At 41.4% G+C, this 26,614-nt stretch overlaps 3 protein-coding genes across 4 annotated transcripts in view; 2 read left to right on the top strand and 1 right to left on the bottom strand.

Annotated features, from left to right (window-relative positions):
* Positions 1–1,711: 1,711 nt before the first annotated feature.
* Ttc26 (tetratricopeptide repeat domain 26) lies at positions 1,712–11,129 on the bottom strand. 2 transcript variants are annotated; one of them, XM_074088556.1, is made up of 13 exons: positions 11,074–11,129; positions 10,101–10,232; positions 9,003–9,186; positions 8,326–8,381; positions 7,363–7,538; positions 6,957–7,016; positions 6,164–6,310; positions 5,477–5,600; positions 4,560–4,739; positions 3,803–4,000; positions 3,427–3,582; positions 3,101–3,207; positions 1,712–2,182 (listed from the first exon to the last, which is right to left on the bottom strand). In XM_074088556.1, the coding sequence occupies exons 1-13, from the start codon at positions 11,074–11,076 to the stop codon at positions 1,981–1,983; spliced, it is 1,725 nt and encodes a 574-aa protein (XP_073944657.1). In that variant the 5' UTR covers positions 11,077–11,129; the 3' UTR covers positions 1,712–1,980. The 2 variants fall into 2 exon arrangements, with proteins under 2 accessions (XP_073944657.1, XP_073944658.1); XM_074088557.1 differs by lacking the exon at positions 6,957–7,016.
* Positions 11,130–11,208: 79 nt separating this feature from the next.
* Positions 11,209–23,707, top strand: LOC141428552 (coiled-coil domain-containing protein 40-like). Its single transcript, XM_074088555.1, has 20 exons — positions 11,209–11,443; positions 12,065–12,144; positions 12,606–12,744; positions 13,069–13,155; positions 13,364–13,496; positions 14,058–14,215; positions 14,568–14,681; positions 15,041–15,171; positions 15,769–15,911; positions 16,281–16,381; positions 16,460–16,642; positions 17,045–17,290; positions 17,654–17,822; positions 18,613–18,821; positions 19,406–19,525; positions 19,741–19,836; positions 20,471–20,572; positions 21,340–21,441; positions 22,083–22,241; positions 22,952–23,707. The coding sequence occupies exons 1-20, from the start codon at positions 11,282–11,284 to the stop codon at positions 23,270–23,272; spliced, it is 2,955 nt and encodes a 984-aa protein (XP_073944656.1). The 5' UTR covers positions 11,209–11,281; the 3' UTR covers positions 23,273–23,707.
* A 2,271-nt stretch (positions 23,708–25,978) lies between these two features.
* Positions 25,979–26,614, top strand: part of LOC141428604 (coiled-coil domain-containing protein 40-like) — a 9,808-nt gene continuing 9,172 nt past the window's right edge. Inside the window, exon 1 of the mRNA XM_074088605.1 lies at positions 25,979–26,089. Within this exon, the coding sequence (XP_073944706.1) occupies positions 25,979–26,089 (111 nt within the window). The remainder of the gene's footprint in view (positions 26,090–26,614) is intronic.

The raw sequence follows: 26,614 nt of genomic DNA, 5'->3' as shown, positions 1-26,614 counted from the left end.
CGATGGTTTTTCTTGTCTAACGTATTATCAATAAACAATGAATCAATATGTATTAATGAATGCAACATAGTTAAGGTAGAGTTACCACAACTGACGGTGCCTGTAAATGAAACGAATTTCTATGTAAACAGATATTTAGTTATAATTGTGAAACAAAGTCTTAAACAATATTACAAAATTACCAGTATACTAATTTAGTACAAAGGGTAGAAATGTACCCTAAAATTCCAATGAATAGGAATGTAATCGACTTTTATAGCGAACTAGAGCATTTAAACTGAATTTATTGCTTTTCATTCAAAATAAAAAGTTAGCATAGCAATCTGGCAGTGGAAACTAACCACAAATGGTAAAAGAATATCTATTAAAGCTCTTCATTTTTCTATCATCGTTACAAGTTAGTATAAAGAGCAATATTTACCAAAACCTTGGCCCAAATGCTTTCTGCCGTTTTACTATTGGTGACCCCACTGCCATTTTTTTACTAGTATAGTGGTTTCTAGCACAGTGGGTGAAGCTTCCGTTTGCTAACGAGAACCATTAACATATTGTTTGGGCAAGACATATCCCTTGCAAACAAGGTAACCGCAGCGCATGTTTATAAAGGGTCTTTTCCTTGCCGAGTAGCCTGATCTTTATAAGGTGCTATGAACAAACCAAATGGTTTTCGAAATTAAGTCTATTTTTACTTAGTGTTAGAATGAAGGACGTTTTACGGACTTTGCAGTTTTAGCAGACATGGTTTTATTAAGACATTCAAATTTAAAACTAGTAGGTAATTAAAATGTATCGATTAATTGATTAGTAGAAACACTAACCGTTATAGATTGTAGGTGAAACATAACCCTGATATAATAGTACCCACGAAAAGGCCTTCATTTCATTGATAAATTCTATCGGAGCAAAAAGTAGTCTAGTCTTGTAAGGCAGCCCGAGTCAATTATAATATTACACCAGCTGACAAGCCGCCGCAGGAAATTGTTAAGCCAAAGTTTTTCTTGATTGACTGGGTACCTAAATGTGTCTAAGGCAAAGTGTTCACTTAGTATTTGACCAATTAAGGACAGCTAAACTGAGATCATATTTAAACATTTCTTATAATTACCTACTTATATCACAGTTATGTTAGTTAGTTATCGCGAACATTCAAAATGACTGGTTTTTATGCCACTGAATTTATTTAATTTATCATTGCAAGCAACAATTTCCACTATGAGTAGGTTATTTTTAGGATAGTTTTTACTTCAAATATACAATTGTATTGGTATCATTTCGGTGGAGGTTCTTTGTCGTGACATAAATATTGAAACGATTTCAGTGTGATTTTTGCCTTAGTGTTTCTTTCTACCCTTTATTCTCTAAATCATTTTTTTATTATGATTATGACATAATATCATATACTTATTTCCATGACGACTTTGTAGTTAATACCACAGTTTTCCTTTTGACATCCCGCGTTCGGTCGCAAACGTTTAGAGCGTCCGCTGCGTTAAGTGGGTGCGCCCGCCTCAGGCAGTGCTGCTCTATTAGATGACTCTGAAACAGCACACCACGCGTGCGCCTGCGCAAACGCAGTGGACACCTTAGGGCCTATCAGGGGCCTACGCTAACTGGAGCGGGTGCACGAAGTCGCACTATTTGCTTATACTTTCTTAAAGGACAACGGACAATGACTTGAAGTTGGTACTCATGGGCAGTGATCAGTAGTGGTCGCACTATTTGCTTATACTTTCTTAAAAGGCCGACAACGGACCAATGACTCTCCTTGAGTAGTTGGTACTCATGGGCAGTGGTGATCAGATGACCCGCTTGCTCGTTTCCCTCCTTCTCATAATAATAAAAAAATGCGACGCGTGCAGTTAGCGCTGCGCATACTATTTTTTAATACGCGTCCACCCGCTCCGTGCAAACCGCGTCAGCTAGCGTAGGCCACAGAAAAGCGACTGTCCACTAGCCAAGGCGGCACACTTTGGCGTCCAATCACACCGGTATCCGGTTCTGCTGAGCCCAGCGCGCGATAGGGCGCAGGATGTGGTCGGCGCGGGGCGAGCGCACGCCGCGCAGCAGCGCCACCGCGTCGCGCAGGTCGGTGGCGGCGCCCGCGCGCCCCGCCGCCGCCGCCTGCGCGCAGCCGCACACCGCGCCGCGCAGCCCCTCCCACATCTCGGGCCCGCCGTCCAGTCTACCGACAACAGACCTTATCAAACCAACACACATATTATCTATCCACGATGCAGAGCCGTCTTAGGGGCCCTTTGGGCATTGACGAAAATGTTATGGCCCCAATGGTAATAAAACCGGTCATTTCTTTATTTTTACAAGCTTTTATTTAGTTTCACTTGTCCCGTTGTCTGTCTGTCTGTCTGTCTGTAATCAAATCTTGCAAGTTAAATTCGACCAACTTCCAGTATAGTTGGATTGACTTGAAATATGGAAATGTTACATTGCGTGACAATACAATAATCTGGTAGTGTCATCCTGGAAGTCCGACCAGGATCGTCTCCACAGGACGGAACTCTTCAACGGTTAATGGCATCGACTTTAAATTTGGTAAGTATGCAAATATAGTTTGAGTGACAATACTAGTGCTTGCACTGTTGTGTTTCGGCGTGGAGAGTAAGACAGCCGGTGCAATTACTGGCACTTGAGGTATCCCATCTTAGGCACGGACCCCAGGTGTTGCAGATGTTTATGGGCGGTGGTGATCTCTTACCATCAGGAGACCCACTTTCTCGTTTGCCATCCAGTCGAATAAAAAAAAAGTCAACAAAAAATACAGTCAGCAAAAAAAAACTTGTACCTATTAAAAATGTTTTTTTTTTAACAAAAACTTATTTTGTATAATAAAGAGTTGACATGCATATTTAAATACTTGCGTCTCCTTTAACAGTAATTCTGTGTGTTTTGGGCAGTAAGCATCACCACACGGCTAGGGCTACCCGCAACACTAGATCGTAGATACGTTTTCTGCATTATGCGTTTTTTGGGAAAAACTGAACGCATCCATATCTCAGCAAAGTAAAAAGTAATAAAAATTACCTATTATGTGCTTTGCCGAATTACTACCTGCTACTACATTACTATGATTAACAGCCCATACCTATCCAACATGTGGAACGCCTTCGCGGCGACGAGGAACTGTCCCATGCGGTAACTGTCGTTGGCCACCAGCTGCAGCAGCGCGAAGCTGTCAGGAGTGCCTGCAGACTGAAACAAAAAGACAGACGACCCAACTGATCATCCCATAATACACAAACAGTGAGAACTGGCAGTAATCTCTGATCACCAGATCAGACACCTATTCAAAATTAACCAAGGTAATAAAAAAGTATTCGTGTAGGTACACATAGATGTTAGTGCGCATGGAATGTTGTGACCGTACGATTTTTTTTTATTTTAAGTTAAGTAATCTCGGTGAAATCATACCTTGGCACATATGTCCCAGGCGAGATGAGCGTCCTTGTTCATAACGTGGCAGCGCGCCAGGCACGCGAGATACGTGAACGAGGCACGCATGGCCTCGTCTTGGATCGTCAGCAGACACTCTTCCGCCTCGCGGTAGAAGCCAGTTGCCACTTTAGCCTATAGGTACAACATCGTCATGCCATTAAATGTAGGTATAACAGTAGTAAACCAGCTGAGCAGAAAAGGCACTTAAATAGTAGCTTACCTTAAGCCAAAGCGGTTAACACGTGCTTTAGATTTTCAAAAACTAGTCCAACTGAATTCTACAGGCTTTTTCAACTGACATGTGTAAATATTGCTCACTAGCCACACAAATTCACATTTTCTAAGGTCTCACCTGAGCATAATTGAAGTTGAAAGTATCATCGTTGACGAAGAAGCTCTTGATGGAGTTGAGGTAGACCAGAACTTCCTCAAACTGTGCGGCGAGGAAGTAGGAAGAAGCCATGCACTGCCGGCCCGGGATCGTGTCACACTCGGACGCTGAGCTGCCTACCAGGTGATAACTCTGCTGAGCCAGCTTCATCTGCTCCTCCTGGAGAAAGGGATGTGTACCTACTCAGAACTAAGAAAGACTGCCTAAATATAAAGATACACACTATTCTGGTGGACTAGCCGGCAGGTTTGCCACCAGGGGGGTACTTACAGCCAGCGTTATCAGGTCGTTGAATTTTATATTCGTCCATCGTTTGAAAGAAAGTTCCGGCTGCACAAATACCCGCTGAGTATACTACCGGGCTTGTTGGCGGCATGTTTGCCGGCCGAATGCTGCCGCCGCCGGCCAGCCAAATGGATAGTATAGTGTAGCCTTAACAGCAGTAGACATACAATCGTCTCCAACCGTAACACAGCTGCTCCCGTACAGTCAGTGCCAAACGTTCCAAGCAGTCCGTACTTATATGAAAGCCTTTGTTGGTAGAGCTCTGAAGCATTTCAATCGATCCGTTAACTAAAAATCCCAATTGCAGCAGAAAAATTGAAGCAGAATTGCAATTGGTTTTAGTTCATGGACATTATCGATCCTTAGATTTTCGTAACAGACGAAATAGATATACCGCTGTTGAAACATTTCAGAGCCCCAAGTATCAGCTCACGTCTCCAGTGTCGTTGTAAAGGCGCACGGCGACGACGGCGCGCAGGATGTAGTGGAGAGGCGACGTGGGCTGCAGCGGCTCGAGCAGCGCGCGCGCCTCCAGCGACTCGCGCCCGCGCAGCCGGTAGCCGGCCAGGTTCAGGCGCGCCTCCGGTACTACATCCACCAGCTCTGGGAGAACCTGGAGTATGTACTGGGCTATGGATCCGTGTTAGTAACGAAAGTTAAATACTAAGGGGCTGTTTCACCATCCATTGATTAGCGTTAACCGACGGTTAAATGTGATGCCATCTCCGTCTATTCGAACAAAACGAATAGAGACGGCATCACACCTAACCGCCAGTTAACACTAATCAATGGATGGTGAAACAGCCCCTGAATATGAACGAAATCGTCGATTTAAAATTTGTTTCTTTGTTGGCAACACAAAGAAATAAATATTTTTAATTATGAGTGGAAACACTGTCGCTCTCTTGTTTCAGCTCCGACTCTGTGTAATTAAGTTTAATGATAATTAAATTAATTTTAATATATAAAAGCCTTTTCCTACGAGTTAAAATCAGTGCCCAACAACCCTAGTCTACTGTAAATACTGGTCCTTCGAACCGGATTGTTTAATTTAAAGGTGACTCGCATCAAATTCCTAGGAACGTTTTTTTTTGGTTTCGAAGGATGGCCAAAGAAACAGAGGCAGAATCAAGAGGAGATGGTGGAACGACGTGAGTGCTATTTACAGCTTATACTGTGAAACACCTCTACCACTGGTGAGACTCATGTAAACTTGGTTAGATTTGATACCTTGAATGTCCTCATCAAGTATGGACAATACTTAATAGAGTTTATAACCAGCGTCGGTAGTACAGAAAGTACAGAAATCACTTGGATTACTTCAAGTTGGAAGCAACCCTTTGTCGGTACCTTTAACGCTCCTTCCCCATTTCTGAACACCACCAAGTTATGTTTGACTAGGTCCTGGCCAAACGTATGCTGTTCAGATGATATTTGCTTCAGTTCGGTCTCCGCAGCCTTTCCATTGTAGAGCCTGTGATATATTTAACACATAGTCATTAACATTTCTTTTTTTAATATAACACATTATCTGAGTAAGTATGTATCCAGAAACTATCTCTAGTAACCAGTACGTACGTATACTTAGTTTTAATTTATGAACTGAGCTCGTCAACGTATGCATGGCATGGCATTATCTTAGCCGCCACCGTGTTAGTGTATTTTGTAGTCTATTATTGAAGGAAATAGAAGCGATATTCTTATTAATTCCCTACTTTACCTTAGCTCGATATTTTAATTTGTGTTTGACCACTCAATAGTGTTAAAGTGTGGGAGACACCGCAATAGAGACATCTCTCTCCAGGCAGATGTTATGCTGAGTATACTCCGACGCTCTTCCTTCGGACTTCGGTCCCCAGTTACCTATAACACCTGCCTGGAGAGATATGCGTCCGAGTTTAGAAACTTCGATAGCGTGATACATGATGTTGGATTTTCCATATGAGCTCACTGGATGGCGCTAGGAGTCACTACAATAGTGTTAAGTGGATGAGCTCAGTCCAAAAAGTTTACACTATAATAGTCGGCTCGGCTGACCTGAACAAGTTGCAGGCCTTGAGGTTCCCTGCGACGGTGGAGGAGGGGTGCTGGGCGAGGTACACCCCGAGCACCTCTTGCGACACATCGTAGTAGTCCAGCTTATAGTAGCACAGAGCCACGTACACGTTTAGCGCCAGGTAAGCCCTGCATCCAATCCAAAGGCCAAATTGCAAAACTGCTTTCTCAAACTTGAATTTTGTATTTGGAAAGGCGACCATTTAGATCAGTCCTTTCGATAGTTTGTACAGTCACCAGCACCAATATCTGACACAACAAGCGTGCATAAATATCTGATACGACTCTATTTCTAGGGCCGGTAGGTGTCAGATATTTTTGAACGCTCCGCTGTGGCAGATATTAATGCAGGTGACTCTACACTAAGTACATTTGCACACCATTTGAGTTAGACATTTGAAATTATTGAATAGAAGTGACAGGCAAGTGTAATCCAGGTTGCCAACCTCTAAAAATATAAAAAACTAAATTTACCTATTTAATCCAAGCACAAATTTACTTATTGGTTAGGTCTTAGAGGACCTCAACAATTGATTATTACTAATAAAAAAGTATTTACGTACATAAATAATTCTAATTACGTATAGTAGTTAATAGTAAGATAGAAAAGACTCGATGAGCTACTGTAACAAAATGATGAAAATTCTAAGTGGCTAGGCTGACACCGTAGCAGGTGCTTACTTACAGTAAGAAACGGTATGAGATACTTCATTTTATTTTACTACGGATTTAAAGCTCTACTTGTATCTCTGTTTTTAAAATTATTAAAAATTACCCTGACTCATGATTCAAAACTTTAATCCAGTCCGTATCTTCTCTTTCAAAGTTGTAGTATCTGTTGGTCGAAAATCAAACGAGCAATAATTAAAATTTAATTTCTTAATAAAATTTCAATCAAATTAGATAACAATACCTTGCATTATTATTACTTAGTCTGTAAAAGAGCATAATTCTCGAAGAAAAATAATCAAGTATTTTTTATTACTTAGCATGGAAATTAGTCCCGCTGCTGGCAAAGGCCTCCTTCATTTTCTTCATTCGTCCCGATAAAGATAACCCCGAACTCCCGAAAGTAGTAAGTATCTAATTTTAAAACTAAAAAAATAAAAACCAAAGGCCCGGCGACTCAACCCTAAAAAAAAAACTGAAACTACTAGTACCTATCCATCCAAGTTTCTTACCGTTTCTCCAGAAGCAACTTTTTATAGACATCAATGGCCTCCTGGTAGTGGGCCCTCAGGTAGTGGACGGAAGCCAGGCTGAGCTGATCCTCGGGCACGTCCCGCAGCGCCGCGTGAGCCTGCATCAGCGTCTCCTCGTCTCCCAGCTTGTGGGCCAGGTGGAACTGGAGGCGCGTCTGCAGGTACACGGAATTTTGGAAAGAGTTGCCTTTACCTCGGGCGGCCCAATGTGCAATAGAATGGATATACCTAATAAGTTCCAGGGAATTACGGGTCTATGACATGACAATTAATTAATTAATTAATTTTAAAGCACCCTTGTAGGCAACAATAGAGGTTACGGCAGGCAATTGTTATGCCTAAAAAATATTTTTTTTTGATTATTTTGTATCTCTATTGGTTTACACCACGTAAATTTGACTTTATTTCCCTAAACAATTAGACTGAAATTACTCTGTCTATTTTTTTATATATTTTTAAGGTGGGCCTCAGGCAGGAGGATATAGTTGGTAAAACTTGAATCAATTAAGTAATCTGCTAATCTGGTCACGGCAGGCAATTGTTATGCTTAAAAAATAAAAATATTTTTTTGGATTCTTTTGTTTCTCTATTTGTTTACACCACGTCAATTTGACTTTATTCCCTAAACAATTAGACTGAAATTACTCTGTTTTTTTTTTAAATATTTTTAAGGTGGGCCTCAGGCAGGAGGATATAGCTGGTAAAACTTGAATCAATTAATTAATCTGCACCAGCCTATATTGTAGAGACTTGAAATGTAGCAGACATTGTACTTGAGGGCCATGGAAGTGGGGTAAGAAGGGGATAGCCAAAATTCGCACAGGAAAGAGAGCTGCAAATTTTTTATTCTTTCACGAGAGCGAAGCCGCTGGAAAACTATAAAAGGACAAAATATCTAGATCACTTAATTACATGACTGTCTAAAAAAAGAGTAATGTTTACCTTAAGTGCACAGTTTGGAGCGCCTTCAACTGCTTCCTGGGATTCTTTATACATGCCTGCAAAGAGATAAAAATAATTGTTTTAGTTGATCTTATCCTACCTATACCTATCTTAGAATAGGAACATATCGAAGGTGACGTGTTTGGTGAGTGGTTTACACTAAGTTTGCATATAATTAATAATTTCGATAATCTTTCAAAAAGTAAGAAGTCTAGCGACTTCGAGAAAATAACTTCATTTAACCTAACGTTCTCTTAAGGTCCCTACCACCATCATCTACCATATCATACCATGAGCGTAATAGGAACGGATCAGGCACAGAATGTACGCGACACGGACTGTGACATGTCAACGGCGTGTCATACATAACCGTAAGAAGCGTATCGGCACCGTTGTTGATGCTCCGCGCATGGCACGCGACGGCGACGGTAGGACGGTAAACGTGCTAGTGGGCAATGTCTCATACTTTTCAATACAAATAATATATTTTTTCCAGACACTTTCCTGATACGATCCTGGTATGATACGGTGAGGTGTAGTGGGTAGAGACAATTAAAGTTACCGTAACGTAACGTTGTATTATGTACCACTGTTTTCTGTACACACTGCAATGCATAGGTACCATATTGCGCTGATCAATAAAGTGTCATACTCATTGCATTGTATTGTAAACAGACCGAGGTAGAAGTAGCAGACGGCGAGGTCCATATCCAGTGTGTCGGCGACGCGCGCGTCGAGATTGGCGCGGCCGCGCACGCGCATGTACGCGTCCAGTGCGCGCCGGTACTCGCCCAGGTGGAACCAACTCCACGCCGCCCACGCGTCCGCCCACACCTCCGTGTTGCCTTCGTTCTTCAGGAACTATACGGAGAAAAATTATGGGTTTGTTGAGAATTAAAGAATTGTTAAAGGGGCTGATCAGGCGTGTTGACTTTAACGCCACAACGATATTTAACCCGCTGCGGCTCGGCGTACTTTACGGTGACGTCACGAGTGCGTCACGACTCATCCCCGGAGCGCACCTGTTTAGACTACCGTACAGCGCCGGCGGAGATGCGTATTTACTTCATCATCATCATCATAATCACCGGCCTATCTTAGTCCACTGCTGGACATAGGCCTCTCCAGTTGCACGCCACTGAGCACGATCCTCGGCCAGTCTCATCCAGTTCTTGCCAGCTAACCTGCGAAGATCATCGCTCCACCTAGTCTGAGGGCGTCCTACGGCACGCTTGCCGATTCGCGGTCTCCACACAAGAACTCGTATTTACTTATCTTATTATAATTGTCACCAGTTACATTAAAAAAAAAAACAAGTTTGTGGGTATTGAATAGTAAGTTCAGATGTAGAGACGACAGACAAGACGAAATAAAAGAGTGATTATTTCATCATTAACATTGAATAAAGAACACAACTATTTCTAAAATAGTACATAAGTAACTGACGTATGGTTTTGAATTGAGCAGCTAAAATTTCATTAATTTCCTAGCTTGATACTAATAGCTTGACAAAGGACCTTGGACCTAGAGTATGGAAAATATGGTTTCAGTTAAATAACCTGAGATTTTGATATATTATAGATTTCAAAGTCCTGAACAAAAGTCTCTATCGGTGCTACTTCTGTTTCAGAGTCCCTTTCAGAGTTTAGTTTAGTTTTTTAGAGACTTTTGTTCAAGACTTTGAAATCATATCAAAATCTCAGGATATTAACTGAAACCACATTTTCCATACTTTAGGTCCAGGGTCCTTTCATCAGAATTAATAGCTAGTCTACCTCGAGCATAGTCAGGGCCCCCGTGTAGTCCCTCTTTAGGATGAAGTCCTCTAGTTCAGGCACGTGTCTCTTGGCGGAGCTGGAGCCGGTGCTCGCGCGGCTGTCCGTGGCTGGCTTTGATCGCGAAAGAATCTGCAATAGGTATGTTCATTTCATATTATTCACTTGAGTTAGTTAGACAGACAGTGGCGATAATGTTAACAATGAACTATTGTAATAATCTAATACCTATCCTGACAAGAGTGACATACCAGGTCAGCTCTACCAAGTGAGTGAGTGAAGTGGGTGACTCTATTTTATTATTATTAATAATAATAATATAATAATAAAGTTTTTATTGACAATAAGGAACTGAATCAAAAAAGTCCCTGACTTCTGAGCTAGGTTAAACCTGTGTTACAATGTCGTGTCAACATTACTGTCTTCGTGTATAAACTATTAACGAGTTTTGATCTACTATTTTGATATAATTACAGTTTCTTGCAGGTTACAGTTGCGTTATGTTGCAGTTGTCAGCATCATTCCGGGACTGAGTTGTCAACGTATATGCAGACGCCGACGCCTATTGTCACAATTATAAACTTTTATTTTGTATGAAATCTTATTTAATGTGTTTTGTGGCAATACATGTTTTTTCTCTCTTTCTTTCTTATTAGTTACATAATAAAGGAATATGGCCAGAAAACATTAAGAAGTCTGATGATTGCCGGAAAATGGAATCACCGAGTTATAAATAGAGTTCTACTCGTGACTGCCGGGTCCTGGAGACTCCATGAGTCCGAAGGAACTTGCTCTCTTATTTTATTATTATTAGACTTGCCTGAGCACCCTAACATTTAGCACACAAGCAAGAGCCGACTACAATAGGAGAGCAAAAGCCAAGAAGCTTTATTCTGAAATTACATTTGTCTGGATCAAAGAGAAGAACACGGACTATTCAGACACTAAAACTTTACATTTCAGTTAAACTTACCATTTTAATTCAATTGCAACTTCCTAAAGCTCTAGACTTTGCAAAGCACGTGTTTGTTGACAGTTAACTGCCAATTGCGTTACCACGGCAACGCGCGCGCCCGTTTGATCAATTCAAATAGGTCGCTTAGCAATAGCCGCTAACGAGTTTTGGAATTTTACAGGCGTTTATTTTATTATCATTGTATTATAGAGAATATAAAACTACGATGTCGGTATCAGGGACGTCGACGGAGTGCGCCTGCACAGCCCCGAGCGAGGACTCTTCGCCGCCCTTGACCCCGGCGTGTCAGTGCCCGCGCGATGACCATGATATCGTCGTGCACGATGAGATGTGCTTGCTGTACAAGAATGAGACTATGATATATCAAGTAAGAAACTCTACGCTATGTACCTAACCAATGTAGCCGAAAAAGCCTCCGTCAGATGTGGCTATTTTATTTTACCTTACCATGTCAACTTGTTGTTGGTCTGCTTTAAGTCACAATACTTATATGACTACCCTGCATAACAACAGAACGACCGTTACATTTTTTTTATTCGACTGGATGGAAAACGAGCGAGTGGGTCTCCTGATGGTAAGAGATCACCACCGCCCATAAACATCTGCAACACCAGGGGTATTGCAGATGCGTTGCCAACCTAGAAGCCTAAGATGGGATACCTCAAGTGCCAGTAATTTCACCAGCTGTCTTACTCTCCACGCCGAAATACTTAGCAGGTGGATCGCTTGCAACTTCATAGTGTCGCATGCGCGTTACCGACTCTTTAAAAAATATTTACTCTTTTTTTGAAGAACCCTATTATGTTGTGATAAATATCACACGACTCTATGCTGATTGCTGACATAGATGCAGTTGGCATGGGAAGATAGAGTTAATATAATCTGAGGAACTCTAAGTAACTGTCAGAGGGCTCCATTTAATTATATAGGTATTAGGAAAATCACAGCTATTGTCTTTTGCAGTCATGCAAATTTCAACCGATTTCAGGAGCCAGGAGAGTGTGACTGCTGCCTTTGTCCGTTGGACAAGTGCCGCTGCATGAAAGCCGGGCGCGAGGCCTTTGACGAGTGAGTATAGATGCGGGAAGTGACTCCGACAGTCTAATTATTGCGTACTTTATATTATTAACAAAGTTTAGGTGTTACATAACACAGTTCCAGGTAGAACACAAAACTTAGGTAATAGTTTCATTCAAGTTAGGTACTACATTCAAAATATCTGAATTATATCATTATTAAGTAATTTCATTGTAAAATGCACTTCTTGTGATGCTCAATGTCCACTTATTGTGCTACATGACGGCTTAGCCGGCCTCATGTATGTTTCGCGTATCCTCGTAACGCCCAGAGTCCTTTATAAAGGACTTATTGTAATTTGAACTTTAAACTCTATCATAAATGAAATAAAATTTATTTGATGTTCATATATCAAAAATTTGACTTGGGTGTTAGGAGGGTATAGTAGCTACTCGTACGTATGGTGTTATGCGATGTTGAGTCACGAAGTCGTCAACATTTGTTGCTCATAGATGGCGTGGCAAGCGCGACATGGGCGCCCTGCCAGCCGTGCTGGAATCGACACACCCGCTCATGCAGAAGTTCCAGGCCACGCTCAAGCACTTCCTCGAGAAGGAAAATGCTATCGCCGAGGAGGAGATACTTAACTTGGTACATTATCTTTAGACTGAAGTCTTAAGGCGCCTACTGTTTCATGTCATCTAAGAGGATGTAAAATTGAGAGCAAATAATAACATCATCGATAGCTTTCTGCAAGATACTTACTTACTTATGCATAACAAATGGCTAGGTGGTACCTCTACACTTCATTATCTATCCAAAATGAATTTCAGTCACACATAATACGATGATCATCGATTATCATAGGTATATACTAGCAAAATTGGATATATTACGATATCAAGGTATGGCATATTATTGCATAGTTAGGTCATGTCATAAAGTAATTGTCTAAATTTATTTTTAAATTTCCAGCGTGATGAACTTCGTTTAAGCAAGTTAGGATACGAAAAGGATTTGGAAACCATTTACCGCGACGATCACGACACCAACGCTCAACGGGTAAAATATTTATACCTAGCTTAGATTAATGTTAAGTATATAAGTAGGTAGTTTACTTAATGCTGATTGCGATCAATTTTCTTTATTTAGTATCTACTCACCACTGCTTAGCTTTATTACAATTTTGAAGCTAAAATAAGGCAGATAACCATTAGTCAATCTATTCCTTGTTGGCCTTACTTACGTAAATTTTTCTGTGCTTCCGCAGTCACTGATAGAAGAATACGAGGCGACGCTTGCGCAGAACACGGCGGACCGCACGGCGATGGAGCGGCGCGCGCGCGAGGCCAACGAGCGCTACAAGCAGGCTAAGCAGAAGCTGGAACAGGACACTAACGCGGGTATCTAATCAATCAAATCAACCCAACCCACATCCACATAAGTACTGCTAAGTAAGGGCTCTTAATTTTCATGCCCCTTTGCCCGGTCCTGTGCTAGTCCGTTCACAGTTTACCAGCCGACTGCCAAAGTCATCCGACCAACGGTGGTCTGCTCACCGTTCTTCGACCCAATCTTAACTTAGTAGCTTAGCAACCGCTTTTACGCTATTATTTCAAAGTTAGGATTCCATTCCTTGGTTATGAAGACACTTCGCTGCTATATTATCGTGGCATTCGTTCTAAATGTAGGTAACAGGCGAAATACGGGACTTACTAGTATATGAACATCTTCAACATGTCTGATACTACCTTTATCTTGCAAAGCATCATACTCGTGTTAATCGTGTAACGAGACAGGTGGTCCAGAAGCCGTAACTAGCTATTTGTTGCAGATATAATTATGGCTATTCCAATCGGAGCAGTTATTCGTAGGTCCTTTGAACAGGACGGACGCGTTACCTATGTCTTCATTTACATGCTTCCGATAACCTCTATCAATGACTCTGATGTTTCCACAACTAGAACGTGAGGCTACTGAAGAGCTGGAGGCGCTGACTTCACTGTGCCGGCAGCTGGAGGCGTGGCGCGAGGAGACGGAGTCAGAGTTGACCGTCAGCCAGCGCATGTCAGACAAGATGCGCGCCGAGAAGAAAGCCATGGCCGATGAGAAGCGGGAACTGGTTAGTAATATCGATGCCCCTCCAACCTTCTCCCCCCGCAATGAGCTCCAGGGAGTTGGGGATGTGTAGCCGGGTTTTCTAGCCGGTGAGAGTCCGGCACTCGGCGAAGTAACCCAAAAAAACATCGATGCTGGAAGAAGCGGATCAAGCGTCATAGCGCGGCAGTAGCACTAGGTACATTGGTTAGCGACATCGGCTTATCTACTGCGGCTGTAGCGCTGCTTAACCAGTCACTAGCTTTTGTAGTCCTATGGCTGTACGCTGATGCTGGTTTCAATATCTGTCCCGTTGAAGTCTTAGGATTTTCGGCCCTTCATCAGTCTTACTTCAAGGAACTTTAAATTGTGTCCAGGATATGGTGATCTACGGGCTGAGCAACGAGGTGTGGAAGCTCGAGTCTAAGCTGGAGATGTTTAAGAAGCAGTTCGAAATCAAGAACAACGAAATGGAGAAGATCAACGATAAGGTAGGTAGATAGCTACCTAGTATATCCGTTCTTTTTTATACGATCTAAAGAACACAATTTTAAACATTTCTTTATCCTGAAATGGTCCTTATCGCTTGCACATTTGTTATGCATAGCGAAAAAGTTGAAATTTTCGCTGTAAGCACAAGTCTCAAACTAAGTAAGTAAATTTATAAGACAAAGACAGCGGATGGATCGACCCTTTTCCAACTCTTTACTCTATGCATCTGTTCTATACTGCTCAACTCCGTACGCATCGTGCGTCCACATAATCTTAATATACGCAGCAGCTAGGTATATAATTTTAGAAACATCTTGTAGCAAGCCCTAGCTTGTATTCATGGCCATGGTTGTCCCAGGTGACGGCGTACAGCACAGAGCTGGAAGACCTGGAGCTGGACAAGCGCCGGCTCGTGAGCCTTTGGAACTCCGTTCTCGTCAACATCCAACAGCGCGATAAGGTGTTCGACTCCGTACGGGAAGACTACAAGTAAGTGGCTTACCATACAAATCCATCTTCTATGCTATGGACGTAGAACTTATTGGACAAATAGAACCCTATTACTGTCGCTTTGATGCTGTCTGTCTATCACAGGGCTGTATTTAAATATTATCAAGAACCGTAATACACAGACAGCTGAAAATTAACATAACGTGTATTAAATGCCGTTACGATAACAAATAATAAAAATAAAATTTAATAAAAAATTAAAGACCATACCTATATAGTTACAAGAAACCTATTATTATCATTCCTTCTATATCTATAGTTCTATAGGTACAGTCACCAGCACCAATATCTGACACAACAGGCGTGCATAAGTATCTGATACGACTCTATTTCAAGGGCCGGAAGGACGTGTCAGATATTTTTGCACGCTCCGCTGTGGCAGATATTAATGCTGGTGACTGTACATAACGTTTAAAGGTAAAAGTCTCAAACTTAGAATGATAGAAAAAGTTTGGTTTCATGTACGTATGGGACTTTAACGTGACCGAATTCAATTGAATTAGAAAAATAGGCACCTGATCAGCGATTAAAAATCATCGCGAATACTTAAATATTGCATTGATGAATGTTGGTCAGGACTTTGCAAGAGAGCTACCGTACGCTGATCAGCAACCTGGCGATCACGAAGAAAGTGGTCATGGAGGAAATGAACAGGAGCAAAGAGATCGCTATGAACAAGGACAAGATAATATACGACATCAACAGTGTCGCGAAGCTTTGTTAGTATCACAGCCAAAATTTATCTAAGTATTACCTACAATTACCTAATCTACTGACATTAAAATAAGAATATGTTTGTAAGCCGGCTGGACGGATTGTATGCAATTTAGTGTACAAATAGCTTATTCAGTGGCTATTATAGTTTTTCAACTGCCGAATTCTAATGGTACTTACATGCGATCAAAGCTTGTAAGTATAAGTTACTCGTACTACCTAAGTACAAAATAAATGGGAATAATCGGCCTCTATCATCTAACTCTAACATCTAACCTACCGCATGAGCTGCAGAGTTTTTTTGTTTATTTATTTCACGTAAAATTTAATAACAAGGAAAAGCCAAATGACAGCTTTTACCATATTTTTTACAGTCGATGCTGAGGATGCGAAGAGAATAGCTATTGAGACGCAAATAGCTGAACTCACGGAATCTATTGAGATGACAGAACGAGATCAGAACTTGATAAAAATGGTAATTAGTACCATCTTAATATATTATTTATTGCTCAAGTAAGCTTTACCACAGTTATACGTGTTCCATGTCTTTTAGGAAAACCAAACAATCATGAATCTACTGAGCAGCACGGAGAAGGATTTTGATCGCAAGACGGAACAGAGGTTGAAGCTAGAGAATGAAATTCTTCAAAATATACAGGAGTGCCTTTTGAACGACAAGGCTGTCGAGTCGATGGCCAACGGGATCAAGAAGATGAGAGAGATATCCAGAAAACAGGTATCTAAAAGTGTTCCAAAGATACAAAACAGTAGGTATTTCGTTTGCTGCTGCTAAGTTGTGTTTCTATTCTAAGTAGTGACAAATGAGCGAGCACCTAAAGAAATATGTCGATTTAAGTTCCAAATCTCTGCAATTAGAGATAGCCCCTTACAGCACAAAGATATAAAAAACAAAAGGCGCCAAGATTTGGTAGATTGTACAAGATTCTTCATACCTAGTTCAGATTAAAAACAAAGTTCTAAGAGGCAATAATTTACATTATTTTGGTAAAGGATTCATAACATGAGATAGATTTATTGTTATCAAGATACCTATTTAACTATAAAACTAATCATATATCTAAGATAAATATAGTCTTAATTCAATCAAAATAGAATGTCAACGATTATTTTCCTGCAGGAATTAGCTCTGGCAGCAATGGAGAACACGCACGCCCAGGTTATGCTCGATATAGAAGTGTATCGGAACCAGCAGGCGAAGAATAACATTTTGTTGGAGGCTAACCAAGCCAAGGTCCGCGCCCGCGAGAAGGAGATAGACGAGCTGCAAGAGAAGTACGACCAGAGAGTGCTAGAGTTGATGAGAAAACAGCGCGAGTTGGACATCGTCACAAAGAAGAATGTTGCGTTAAAGGAGATCTTTGATGTGAGTTATTAACCTATTCGAAATTTCCTCCTCTAACAATTTATGGTTAGAGACTTGCACGATTGATGGTGAATTTGATCCCAAAAGAAATCCTGGCGTCAAGGCTAGAATTTGGTGATCTCAGGTTTTATAATTAAGGTCTGCTTTAACTGGCATGGCCGATCTACGAATCTGGAGAAAATGTATAAGGATATGAAAATTTACATATGAATTGAATAACGAGTACCTCCTTGTATGCAAGATAAGGTTAACATGCAGCTAGTTTACTTTCTGATCCCCAGCTGGCATGTCATGACGTGCCTGTCAATGACTATTTCTTATTGTTTACTTAGACTGATCTGTTACATCTTACTCGTTTCACAGATGAAGTCCCCCCAAGAGCGGCGTATCGAAGAGCTGGAGATGCAGATAAAGGGTCTGCGCGAGCGCACGGAGAGCATGCAGCACGAGTGGCTGCGGCTGCAGGGACACGTGGTCAAGCTGACGGCGCAGCACCACCGCGTCGTCGCCGACATCAACCTCATCAACAAGCGTGAGTCAGATACGAGTAGCAGCTTCATGACCTACAAACTAGACAGACTCTGTTTAACTTTTCAATGTTACAAGAACATATAAACCGGCCAAGTGCGAGTCGGACTCGCGCACCGAGGGTCCCGTATAAATATTTTTATTATATGATGTAACTAAAAATTTACGGTTTACGCAATTTTTCCTTTATCTGTGCTATAAGACGTTGCTTCGTAGCAAATTTGAAGATTCTGAGTTCACGGGAAGTACCTACCCTGTAGGTTTTGATTCCCTTGCGAGTTGGTATCTTTTGATTGCGTTGGCTTAGAAGTTTAATTTTTCACAGCTCCAAGGGACAGTAGACCTGAGTATTTGATATAAATTACAGCTTGATACCTCCGCGCGTTCCTGAGAAAAAGGGCCTTGACAGACGGACGGAGGGACAACAAAGTGATCCTATAAGGGTTCCGTTTTTTCCTTTCGAGGTACGGAACCCTAAAAAATGCTGAAAGAATCCGATAGGAGGGTAGAAGCACGCCTTTTCATGGCATTTCCAAGTGCAGTTTACCAACCCTCTCGCTCGCTCGGTATCTCTCGTCTCTCGACGGCTAGCAACTGAAAGAGCCACAAGCGTACCAACTATTATTAACTCTACCCGTATCCATTGTTGGCTTCGAGAAGGTCAATTTTATCCATCTATCACCACCACCGTGGTGAAGCGTTTCTAACTCAACCATAATTCATTCTCAGAGCAACACAACCGTTCACCATGCTACCAGACGTTAAACTGTAGATTAATTCTATCCGTCATCCAGAAATCCAAATCTGCGAGCAGAAGACGATGCGCATCCAGGCGGACATCGAGAGCGTGACGGCGGAGCGCGCCGGCGTGGAGCGCGTGCTGCGCGAGCTGCGCGGGCGCCTCGAGGTCATGGAGCGCGCGCGCCGCGACGCCGGCGAGCGCGGGGAGGCGCTGCGCCGCGACCACCAGGCGCTCACGCATGACTACGCCGCCAAGCTGAAGGTAACCTACCAATGACTAAGCTTTCTTATCACCAATGGACGGATGACGGATGCAATTTACGTCAAAATCATGTCGAACGATATACGTAACATGGATATGAATACAATTGATTAAAAAAAAGAGAACATAATTGAAAAATAGTTTATTGCTGTAGTAAATAATCGTATTTTTTCTTTATTACATATTTTCAGTGCATTCTTTTTATAGTTCACTATTCACTTATGCAGGGAAAATGACCTCTTTACATCTACAGATGTAAGAGGTACGTATTTGTAAAGTCACAATTATTAGGAACATATCACCATCACTCAAATTTCTATACATTTTTATACAAAAATATTAATCAAAATAATAAAAGTCTTGCGTTTGTTTGTTTGTATTTACACTATTCACTTATGCAGGGAAAATGACCTCTTTACATCTACAGATGTAAGAGGTACGTATTTGTGAAGTCATCATTATTAGGAACATATCACCATCACTCAAATTTCTATACATTTTTATACAAAAATATTAATCAAAATAATAAAAGTCTTGCGTTTGTTTGTTTGTCTTTACAAGCGCTGGTGTTTTCGTTGTTACAGGACGCAGATGCAGAAGTCTTTGAATTGGAGGAATCCATAGAAACCATGGACAAGGAGAAAATTAATCTGACCCAGGATCTGGATCGCATGCAGAGGGAGGCTCTCATCTGGCAAAGAAAGGTGACGATATAGTGCGTAAGGCTATAAGTTCAGATAAACACGCGGTGACGCGCGTTGGCTCGGCGCGCGGCTTAAGATTGTAAGAAATTAATGTCAAGGTTTGATTTTGTTGACATATTGATTTTAGATACGAGATTTTTTCAAAGTAGTAACGATATGTAATGTATGTTTCAAGAAATTCAAAGCTCTGTTTCATGGTAAATGTTGGCCATCAGGGAATCTTGGCGGTTGAGCTGCGTAAGAACATGCAGGCCGCCAAGTCTGCAGTTGGCGAAATTGGACAGATGAAGACGGAAATTCATAGGATGGAAGTAAGCTGTGATTGTTTATTCGATGAATCTAGAAAACGGCTAGCAATGTAGATCGAAATTTAATTGTGACAAAATGAATGCAAAAAGCGTGGTAATTTAAATTCGCACGAATTTTCGAACCAATAGAATACGAGGAAGGACGATATTAAGTAAAAGATTTGTGCTTTTTATGATAAAATGTTACCTAAAACTCGTTGAGTTTATCCCACTATCCTACTAATATTATAAAGATGCGAAAGTTTGTACGTCTCTTTGTTTGTTTGTTACCTTATCACGTTTAAACCGCTGAATTGATTTAGATGAAATTCGGTACATAGATAGTTAGAGTCCCGGGAAAGGACATCGGATAGTTTTTATCCCGGAAAATTGCAGTTCCCGCGGGATGGCGATAAACGAATTCTATGCGGACGGAGTCGCGGGCAACAGCTAGTTTACTATAATTAGCAAATACGAGTAAGAACAGAGAAAAAAAACATGGCCACAATTCGCTCGCCAGACTACTACAATACAATAGGCTGCTTTTTATTCCGATTTTCCCACGAGATCCATGTAAAAATTAAAATAAATCTAGAGACCAGATCTAATGGGTTACGCGAGCGAAGCCTCGGGTAAAGGCTAGTGTATGATAATACAGGTTCGGCGCGAGCAGCTGCGGCGCACGGGCGAGAAGCTGTCTGAAGATCTGGCGCTGCTGGTGACGCGCCGGGAGACCGCCATGGACAAGAGCCGCGCTCAGGTATCTACCTGCCCTATCAGGTATCTATGTAATGTACCTGCCCTATTAGGCATCTATGTACCTCGTTATGACTATATTGAGGTGGATATATGTATGGGTATGGTGAAATGCATGAGCACCGACAGTTTCAGTTTTTGAATACGCCATCGGCATATAATCAATCGAAAATAAATATCTTTATTCTGTCGGCCGCCTGTATTTAATTTACGCAATCAATTTTCGCTTCTGTTAATCGTAAACCAACGTCCGATGAACGACTTTTTGGGACTGGGGCAGAAACTTGATAAGTATCTCTTTATTCTCCAAACGGTTGAATTTATGTCAAAATTACAAAATCCTGTATTCAAATGGTTGATTTTAGTAGCTACTTGGGTGGGTGGGACAGGCACCTCAGTTTGCCCCCGTTTCTTTGGCAACATACAAACCTGAATGATTGATTTAGGCATGATTAACAAAATAATCAAAGTTAGGCCGTGTTTATAGCACCATGGGCGCTGGAATGGCGTAAAATTATATAGAACAAGATTACAGAATGAAACAGTAAGATATAGAATGAAACCTGGAAATGCACCTACCTTTATGCAGATGCACCCTCCTGATAATAATCCTTCTGGCGTAAATAACACGATACGCAGGATCGGTCGACTGTCGTCGTCCCCTTAAGTCTTAGATCAATCAAGTCACGGCAAGAGTTTCATCAGAGCCAATACCCCATTCAACCGATTTCCGGAGCTATTTTTTACATTGTATCATTCTGTATGGTGCAGGCGGCGGTGGAGAAGGCGCACGGCGGCGCGGGCCACACCTCGCAGTCGCAGTACCACCACAAGCTAAGGCTGGCGCGAGCTGATGTGCAACGCGTCACCAGGGTTAGCATTAGCAGTCAGACTAGGGCAGCTCTTTCTAGCGTTTTGCAATGGCGGCATTCCTTAGTACCAAGTTGCTCTGCCTACATCAATGTGTTAACTTAATTTTTTCTTCGCGTACCTACTGGGATAGGTCGACGGATTTCTAGGGATCCGAATACCCTAGGTTGGGAAGAGTTTCTCGACAAAGTCGAACCATTAGATTTATAACTACATATCACCAGTAACAAGACGTACCTATCCAAAATCCCTATCCGTTTCAACCGTTATCATCAGTCCTGTCGCATATATTGAAGAAATGAGAGACTGCAAGTAAGAAATTTTAATGAATTGTAATTGTACCGCATGCACGCCATATCGTTTTATAAAATCCTTTCAATCAGGTGGATGAGTCAGGTGACTCATTTATAATTTTCTTCAGTATAAGAGACAAGAAACTAATAGCGGTTGAAACGCCCGTAGGTATAGCACTCAGGTACGTTTAAAGCGAGGCCAATGATCCCGAGACTACGTGACATAAAATATCATGCTTTGCCGGATGTGTTGATTTGCTGAGCTTTCTGTTTTTAGGGCAGCCAGCAGCAGCCTGCGCGGGGCCTTAGGCCAGCTACCAATGATACCTATTGTTTTTTTAATTACTTTAGGATCTAAGCGACGCAAAGCTACAAATGGAGCGACTGCAACGCGAACATACGCGGCTGACGCAAGAGACGGCGCAGACGGAAGTGCTCAACGCGCGTCTTGAGGAGCGCATCGCGACGCTGCTGCGGGAGTGCCGCGCCGCCGAGCGGCAAAAGCACTGGGTCAGTGACATCTCAAGTCGCGTTAGGGTCTACCCACATCTATATGGACGCCAAATCGGCTTAAGCCGATCGCAAAAAAGCTTAGTCTACTAGGCCTGGCCTTAGCCACCCAGGCATCTACAAGCGACAAAATGACAGGTTGGCTTTGTTCTAAAACTTGCTTACATAGAATACTTACTCGTATACTCATTCCTACGAGATAAGCCTATAAAAGTTAATACGATAAGTAAGTCTACTTTTCCTTTAGATCGTTAAAAATAGGTACCTATTCATGGTGTACGCGGCGCCCCGGACAACCGCCTCGTTATAAAATGCTTAAAAAGATATTAAATATGTATATTGACCCGGATAACTCACGTCTTAAATCGAGTTTAGCCCGACATGTTTCGGGCTAATCCGTAGCCCTTCCACTTAGGAGCAACGCGACTCTGCGGCTGCTGCAACACGCGCACTGTAAAAGCGGGTAGTTGTGCGTCGGTCGCGCGAGCAGAGCGGCAGCGCGCAGTGCGCGTGTTGCAGCAGCCGCCGAGTCGCGTTGCTCCTAAGAGGAAGGGCTACGGATTAGCCCGAAACATGTCGAGCTGAACTCGGTTTGAGACGTGAGTTATCCGGGTCAATGTATTTAATATGAGTGAGTCTCACGGTAGTTTCGTGCTCAAAAAGATGGTCTCAATTCCAACTGCTTGCTATAAATTAGTTTGTCTCCGCAGCTCCTCGAGCGCGTGGTCCGCAGCCAGCGCCTGGGCAACGAGCTGGCCACGGCCGTCAAGCGGCAGTCTGTGCGCGTGCGCAAACCCAAAGCCACCATACTGGACGAGTACAACCAGGCGCTCGCGCTTAACGATCGCCTCAAATACATAGTGGAAGCCCTCAATAGAGACTTTCCGCATATGGAAGAGAAGTTTGAGCAGATCAGGAACACGCTGAATATCTTCGAGCCGGGAGACACGCCCGAGCTCACCGCGGCGGGCGTGTGTGACGATAGGGAAGAGGGGTCAGAGAATGTTGCTGAGAAGCCACTGTCTCCCTAAGTATTGCATTTCATCTGGTAAAGACTGACAACTGCCTTCGTAATATTTTATAGGTATGATTAGATTTGTGTTAGTTCGAGGTTCATTTGAAAGAACTAAAACAAAAACTATATTTGACAACTCCTGAATTTGTCATATTCTATGTACTTAAATTAGATTTTCAGTGATTTTGAACAAATCAGACCACTCATCTGTGGGCTACTACGAAATTCGAAAATCGAAGTTCGTATTGTACCGTCTCGCTGACGCTAATATTATTTCATACGAGAGCGAAAGGGACGGTGCGATACGAACTTCGATTTTCGTAGTAGCCCTACTACTGGTTATCAGATGGGTGAAGGTCGATCTCCATCGGCTCTTAGACCATATGCCATAGCCTTTATGGTAATGTGTGTGAACTGTGTTTTTGACGATTTTGAGTAATAAAATGATTGACTTTCGAACTGAAACTTTTTTAGTTTATGCGATATGTGAAGTTAATAAATAGTTATTATCATAAAGAGCAGAAATCTGTTGGGAAGGACGATTTTTTTGAAAGATTTTCTTCCATAATATTTTTTTAACCCTTTGAACAAAATTTTCGCTTGAATATTTTGCAAACAAATCACTGAATCGAAAAATCGTTTTAGCAAACCCCTAATGGTTTTAAAAGACCTATCCAACGATCTCCCACATTACAAGGTTGGATGAGAAAAAAAAATCACCCCCACTTTAGGTACGTCTAGATGGGAGGTACTCTAAAAAAAGTTTATTGAATTTTTTATTGTACCATTTTGTCTGCATAGTTTACATAATAAATTCGTGCAAAATTACAGCTTCCTAGCATTGATAGTCCCTGAGCAAAGCCGCGGACGGACAGATAGACATGGCGAAACTATAAGGGTTCCGTTTTTGCCATTTTCGCTACGGAACCCTAAAAACGATTCGAAATTGATTTTATTCATGATCGAAGTCTACTTACTGACCTGACACACCCCGCATGCGTGGTAGGCACAACCGCACACGACACCTTTGGAAGTTCTTGACGTTTATGGAAAGCAGCGGAATCTCGTGGATGCAATAAAATAAGCAAAAAACGTCAAGTAAAATTGTCTCTAAAATCAATAGGGGTCAATCACGGTCAGTTTTATATAAAAAAAATTGCAGAGAAATCGCTGTTCTAACTTCAACTTTTTCAAATAACTTTTTGTATAGAGCAAGACTTGATGGAAAAATCGATGAGTTTATTTTTTACATGGGTTGGGTTAGTTGTGTTAAGATCCAGGGCTACGTAGTTAATTTAGGTAAAAAAAATGTTGTATGAGGGCTTTGAATTGAAACGATTTTCTAACAAATGTATATAGATAATTTATTTTGAACTGTATTTTCGTTAACACACCCATATTCTTAACCATAATAATTTAGAATTCTTAACAAAAATACAAACTCCAAGCTACAAACATGATATTACGACGTATTTAACTTACATCATAAAAAGAAGTTATATTTATAAGTAGTAAAAAACGTTAATGACATAAAAGTGCAGAAATTAAATGAGTTCACCACTTTTTCATCACAGTTGTGGCAGCTTTTTGACATAAAAATGGTTGTACCTACCTACTTGGCAACAATGCATGCACATTTTTATTTCTTTTTCATCCTCGTTCTGCTATTTTAAGTCGTGCTTTGTGTAATTATCACAACTTTGTAAGCAGTTAACTTTGCACTTTCGCTATACTTTATATTCTAAAGTACGGCGAAAGTGCAAAGTTGACTACTATTACAGCAGGGATGACTTTTCACTGCTGTTCTCAAAGGCTTCAATTCAAAGAACACATTCAGTGCCAACAACACAGACATAATAATATAAGCGTTTTATGACCTATTTTTATTTAGCAGCCAGTTTAACGCATTATGTGCTTTGCAGCACCTCAAAAAGCTCTACTGTCATTAACGATTTTTAAAATAAGATTGTTTAATTTTAGTATATACAGTATCAAATCAACATTTTTATTGACATATCTGAGAACGACGATAAAATTTAAAGTACACAATAATAAATGAACCCGCAGAAGATAATCCAAGTGCGAGTCGGACTCGTAATGACGGGTTTCGTACCATCGTAGAGTACCCAATTGACAGCATCAAATAATTCTAACTTTCATAAAAACTGGCCAAGTGCATAGACGATAAAAACACGTTATTTTAGCTCTGAAAACCAGAAGAAAACTCGGGAAAACCCGTTTTCACAGCGCATCTCGATTGATGCTGTCAACAACACGTCAGTATCACTTCGTCTAAAAAGCAGCTGATCTAAGCAGCAAGTGGTTGAAGAATTGGTCTAAGTAGTAAGTGGTCTAAAAAGCAAGTGATTCTAATCTGTTTGTGTCGGAAACTGGAATAAACATAGGTTAAGAGTAGTGTCAAGCCGCGCACCTCACCCACGCGGAATAGGAGCTCCGCTAAAATTAAAATATACAAACCAGGGAATGGATGAACTGAGACCGAGTAGACATTCGGGGAACTTTTTAGACTACATGCTACTTAGACCAGTTGCTTCTTAGACCAGTTACTTCTTAGACCAGTTGCTTCTTAGACCACTTGCTACTTAGATAAGCTGCTTTTTAGACAAAGTGATACTAACCCCTGTAAATTGTCCAATCGCTATTGCCACTACATATGGCGAATAGTGTTCGGTGAGGTGGCCTAAGTGGCGCTGGCGACGTAATGTTTCTGGTGCGCGGTCCACTCGTGCCGCTTGCGGTGATCGGAGCGGCCGAAGCGCAGGCCGCAGTACTGGCACGGGTGCCGCCGCTCCCGAGTGTGGCTGATCATGTGGTTCTTCAGATAGCTGTTGTTTAAAACAATACGGTATAAGACAACTCTTTAATTTGCCAATATACAGTAATCAAAATTGCCTAGGGATATTTTTTTATCCCTAGACAGTTTTCAATTGGTTTTGAACATTTCAATATAGGCAAAATATTAAATTTGTTTAGGGATAATGAGTATATATAACAAACATTAAATAATTCGGTTAAAACTTTAATTTAGTGATCTTGTGATTTGTTAGAAAAGTTCTAAGTAGTGAATTTTCACATCGCGGTTTTTCACGTTCGCTAAATTTATTACTCGTCTTTTTTCCACGTACTTGTTTTTGTTTGCATGTGAAAGTTGGAAAACCCCACCACTGTCATTCAAATTTCAATGTTTACCTTTCAGCCCAACTGACGATTAAACTAGCTTTTTGCGATAAGCTTCAGTATCCGGTAGCCGAGTATACTTGTTTCCATTTTTTTTTTGTCACTGTCTCTAATTAAATATATTAGATATGGATTTGCAAAAAAGATCCCTGGACAGGTA

This window comes from Choristoneura fumiferana, chromosome 6 (genome assembly GCF_025370935.1).
Source record: "Choristoneura fumiferana chromosome 6, NRCan_CFum_1, whole genome shotgun sequence".
NCBI lineage: Eukaryota > Metazoa > Arthropoda > Insecta > Lepidoptera > Tortricidae > Choristoneura > Choristoneura fumiferana.
The sequence above is the reverse complement of the archived record's forward strand: the minus strand, read 5'-3'. Positions and strand labels throughout refer to the sequence as shown.

Excerpts from the sequence above, each read along its gene's own strand:
- Ttc26 (XM_074088556.1), bottom strand. Across the intron at positions 7,539-8,325 it reads CTCCAAACTGTGCACTTAAG|ACGCGCCTCCAGTTCCACCT; the intron begins GTAAACATTACT and ends GTGTACCTGCAG. Across the intron at positions 4,740-5,476 it reads ATGGGGAAGGAGCGTTAAAG|GTTCTCCCAGAGCTGGTGGA; the intron begins GTACCGACAAAG and ends TACATACTCCAG.
- LOC141428552 (XM_074088555.1), top strand. The coding sequence starts at position 11,282 with ATGTCGGTATCAGGGACGTCGACGGAGTGCGCCTGCACAGCCCCGAGC. Across the intron at positions 13,497-14,057 it reads GGAACAGGACACTAACGCGG|AACGTGAGGCTACTGAAGAG; the intron begins GTATCTAATCAA and ends TTCCACAACTAG. Across the intron at positions 16,643-17,044 it reads GAGAGATATCCAGAAAACAG|GAATTAGCTCTGGCAGCAAT; the intron begins GTATCTAAAAGT and ends ATTTTCCTGCAG.